Here is a 4,565-nt window from a genome sequence, read left to right on the forward strand (position 1 = left end):
GGGGGGGGGGGGGCGGAAATAACCACACACACCTCCCAGAACTAGGAGGTATGTGTTCCCTGGCAACTCCATCACTGCAGTTTCAAGTTTTAGTTCACATTATGAGATTTTTAGAGACCTATCCTGAAGCACTTCAGTTAACTTAACCCCTGCAGCATCAGGGCATATGTGAACATGGTCCTCTGTCTTGCAGTTCAATAATAGAGAATCGCAAACCCAGTATAGTACATCAAATATTTCTCATCCCAGCTATTAAAGCTAGCATCTTCAAGAGCAGAAGCAGTAGCCTGAACAGAGCTTATCTGCTAGTAAAATGGCTGTGAAGTAGCAGAGCTCTAAACAAAGCTTGCCTGAATTATAGGCAGTGGCAACAGGGGATAGGCAATGTGATGCTAGCCATAGATTGTGACTTCTGTAGGAGGCCCAGTCGTCTTCTAGATGCCTCAGCATGGAAGGCTAGAATAAAAGGATGTCACAGTACTTCAGTGGAAGGCCAATACATTTAAGATATCTACCTGTACCAAGACCACAGTTAGAGTGCCCTGGATGTTCATATGAAGGGAGTTTCTCCACTGCCACCATTAGCAAAACACTAGCCAGAGGTACAAGTGGATTAAGTTCCAGGCCTGTCTCAAACCTTAGGTCAAACCCTTCAGGCTCTGCATTTCAGAAGGTTGGCAAGGCCAGAATTGTCTGGTGCTTGTTCTGTGGGTCAGGCACTTCCTGGTTTGTACTGAACTTACTTTAGATTTCAGGATTCTTTTGTTGATGTGTAGCTTTATTCCCTTTTTGGTGTCTAGAGCAATTCTATTTGCTTGAAGTCGGTCCCTTGGAACATTTTGGTCCTCTACACCAACAGCAGTGAGTGTCCCTGGGAAAGCTGGGATGGTAATTGTCATGTGTGTTGAGTTACAAGTGACAGGACCTTAAAAAAAAAAAAAGAAAAAACAAAACCACACAAGGAAAGTTGTGTTATATGCCCAAGTTCTTATGATCCTTGGACAGCAAGTTCCCATTTCAGAGGACAGGTCCAGTTTCCTCCATTTTGTAGCCTGGTTTTACCTGGGGCACAGATCATTCTTGATTCCACAGTCAGTCGCCGTTGCGGAGGGCCATATGCAAGCTTGACAGCCACAGTGTAGACTACCTGGTCATCTTGCTGCATAGGACAGATCACTATTAGCAGACTGTTAAACTAAATAGCCCAAGCATCTAGCACAAGCTTGTGCACATGTAGTCAGTTCCATTAAAGACTGCCATGGCCTATATTGTCCCGGGAGGGGAGTGACCAAGTAGCTTAGAAACTAGTTAATTTTTTGTTGCTTTTGGGAAGATGCAGCCACTAGACTATTAATATGCTGCCAGTCTGCTCCTACTGCTATTTGGACAAGTTCTCTATTAGAGAGAAGACATTTCAGTTGATGCTTACACCACTTAGAGCAAAAAAGTTAAAAATTTCTTCAAGCATGTTCAGGTAAAGCCCCTTAGCCTTAGGACTATCCCTAGCTATTGGATTCATAGGTCTTCCCCATTTACACAGACTACAGGTGAACTGCATTTGGCAGCTTGCTCCTATTACAAGATCATGGCACTACGACAGTCGCTATTCGGGTCTCTGCTCTGTCCAGATCTATATCTGGACCCCATCATTTAGTGTATGGGGCATATTGGTCTCTAGACCTCATTCTTCCCCTGAATTATGTCCTTTCTGTGCATTTACCTTGTAGGAGAGAACACCTGTTGCACCAAATGACACCTGGAAGATTAGGTCATGACCATCTGTGATGAAGGTATACCCTTGCTGCATGGCTTGCCCCAGGCTTAGCCTGTGTGTCCTTGTTCCCTCATCTATGGATAGAGTCCAGGCCACTGGAGATTCTGCAGTCTGCAAGTTTGACAGTCCCAATTAGAAATACAAGGTTGTTTTGTTTTTAAAGGGAGAGAGGGGGCAGGGAAAGATATTGGAGTACTTAGTTGTGCTAGGGTTGTCAGGTAGTAGCTTAAAAACTCCCTAGCCATCTAGGGCTAAGGATGTAGACTCATTTTACTTCCTTAATGAAGTGTTGAATGGCAAACTACTTCATAGATGCCCCTTAAAGATCTAGAGGGCTTATACAGTTTAAGTATTCAACCTCCATGTGGATAGACTGCAATTGCCTACCATGTATTCATCATGAAAGCTGGGAATGAGCCTTGGAAATGCAACCTGAAATAGAAGAGCAACAGCTGAATGCACATCTGGTTTAAGCTATAAGTATGCCAAGATAGGGGTGGGCAAAGAGTGTAGCCTGGAGGCTGGATGCACCCCATAAGGCCCCCCACCTCCAAAAATTAGAGAAGTTAATATTTATCTGCTCTGGGCTGCCTGTCATGTGGCCCTCAACAGCTTGCCAAAAACTCAGTAAGCAGCCTTCTGCACAAAATAAATTGCCTGCTCCCACTACAAGAACTTGCTTTGCATTCTGCCATTTGCAAGCTATTGGGTACCTCTAGCAATAAGGTAGAAGGTACTAGGTTACAGCAATAATGAGCACAAGGCTAACTATTGAAGTCTGTCATGCTAATAGCTAGGCAGGCTTAGAGAGAGACACAGAGTGCCATTTTCCCTGGCAGTGTTACTGAAGCACCCAGGTGTCCAGAAGTTCCTCATGTCAAGCCATAGCCAACACCAGGATAGCTATTACATTGAGCTACACAAGCTAAGAAAGCCATTCAAACTCCAGTTTGTAGCTTCCCCAGAAAGCAGAAACAAGGAATCCATTACCTAGTCTCCTAGCAAGATTCCTTGCCTTATTCCCAAAAGGCAAGCCATTTAATAAAAGCCACCAGCAGCCACACTAGATGGATCTGAAGTACTGCATAGCCAGTTTTCCAGCCAGGAAAGAGGAAGAGACCACTCTACTTACTGCCATAAAGTCTTTAGTACAGTTTGTAGCTCCAGTAAAGAAAGGAGGGACGATATCGTCAGCTTGAATAACATCACAGCCAATGCTATAGGTCACATTGTCCTCCTCAGCATCAGTCCAGTTGATCATCAGCTTCAGTTTATGCTGCTCATGCTACAGGCAATGAATTGCATCATTAGATTTTAACAACTAGTGTGCTCCCACACTGAGCAGGTGCCCATGGTGAACATGCACATTACTGAACCTAGTAGTGGTCTATAGCAGATGCAAGAGTAGTTTCAACAATTGCTGCACTTGCTTTCCATGTGTAGGGGAGAAGGGCAGAAAGGATTGTCCAGTAGTTCCCTTAAAGCCATAGCAGTTTCTTATTGGTAGTTAATTTTGCTTTAGTTACAGGTGTCCTTGTTAGCTTGATAGGGGAGCACATGATATACCATAGTACTGTTCCTAGCTCTTCCAGTTAATCTTGGATTAATTTTAGGTCACTACTTTGCCCTATTCAGTAGCGAGGGTACAAGTCACCAGCATAAGAGAAGTTACATAGGATGTGCAGTTGGAATCTTGTATTAGGAGGAGCAAGAGTGCATCTACTTTAAGCAAAAAGTATCCTCAGCACTAAGATCCTCAGAGAGGCCATATTAAGGTACTCATTTCCAAGTTAAAGGGATTATTTTACCTCCAGTTGAGTGCAGTTCACATATGGGGTAGTCAACACTAGTGTCTCATTATCCATCACATAGGCACAGTCTACAATTTCTTTGCCACTTGAATCTAGAAGGCAAGGAGAAGCCAGTCAGGTGCACAGTTTATTCCCTAGCTATTTCCTTAGGAATTCCAGCAACTTTACAACAATACTTACCAACTACATGAACTTGCCAGGAGTTGTTCCTAAACTCTCTAGGAAATTCAGTAAGCATCTTGTCAGGGTGGCAAGACACAGTCCCTACAGAGAGGGAAGCTTAGGTCAGTCTTATCTGAACTCACAGACCACAACAGCTGACCTGTGTTAAGCTGTTTTACAGCTCCATACCCTTCCTCTGGTGTGGGGAGAGCTTCAGCATTTCTACCCATGCCCTGGGTTTTCTGGGCAGCTTTTGGAAGAGGAGCTACCCCCAGCTTAGGAGACAGGGACATTACCTGGGAAGTCTAGACCCCCAGGATCATGAGCACCAAGTGTTGGAGACACCATGAGACAAACAAACAAAAGTAGCAACCTGTAAAACAAACAGCCCAACAACAAAACTCAGAGACCCCTATGCAAAAACTTCCAACCTCCCCCATACACCCTAAAAACCACTTCAAACAGCCGCTCACCGCATGCTGTAGGAACACCACCTCCACCACACTAAAGGCAACATCCCAACTGACTTAAAATCACACCACACCAACCCAACATACTTTCATCCCCTTGCAGGGGTTTATATAGTAGGTGATTAAGCCCCAGCACAGGTGAGGCTCCTGGAAATCACCTGGTGTGCTTCCCTCTCATTTGCTGACAAGTGATTAAAGCACCTGAGGCTGATGGCTTGCACCTGGGCCTGCTTTAGACTCCAGTCAGTCAGGAGTTGGAGGAGAAAACAGCCTTTCTGCAAGGTGACTTGGCAGAGTTTGCCATTTCCCTCCTTTTTATGAGTAGCTTGTAATCTGGTTTCTCTTGCA

At 44.6% G+C, this 4,565-nt stretch overlaps 1 protein-coding gene across 1 annotated transcript in view; it reads right to left on the reverse strand.

Annotated features, from left to right (window-relative positions):
• Window positions 1–4,279, reverse strand: part of ZP2 (zona pellucida glycoprotein 2) — a 13,031-nt gene extending 8,752 nt beyond the window's left edge. The window contains exons 1-9 of the mRNA XM_019507714.1: window positions 4,221–4,279; window positions 4,044–4,120; window positions 3,766–3,849; window positions 3,583–3,677; window positions 2,907–3,059; window positions 2,162–2,206; window positions 1,721–1,885; window positions 1,063–1,159; window positions 744–925 (exon numbers count right to left, since the gene is read on the reverse strand). Of these exons, the coding sequence (XP_019363259.1) occupies window positions 744–925; window positions 1,063–1,159; window positions 1,721–1,885; window positions 2,162–2,206; window positions 2,907–3,059; window positions 3,583–3,677; window positions 3,766–3,849; window positions 4,044–4,120; window positions 4,221–4,264 (942 nt within the window). The 5' untranslated portion in view covers window positions 4,265–4,279. The remainder of the gene's footprint in view (window positions 1–743; window positions 926–1,062; window positions 1,160–1,720; window positions 1,886–2,161; window positions 2,207–2,906; window positions 3,060–3,582; window positions 3,678–3,765; window positions 3,850–4,043; window positions 4,121–4,220) is intronic.
• Between the last annotated feature and the right edge of the window lie 286 nt (window positions 4,280–4,565).

The sequence above is a fragment of the Gavialis gangeticus genome, unplaced genomic scaffold, assembly GCF_001723915.1.
Source record: "Gavialis gangeticus isolate Ggan-Ray unplaced genomic scaffold, GavGan_comp1, whole genome shotgun sequence".
NCBI lineage: Eukaryota > Metazoa > Chordata > Crocodylia > Gavialidae > Gavialis > Gavialis gangeticus.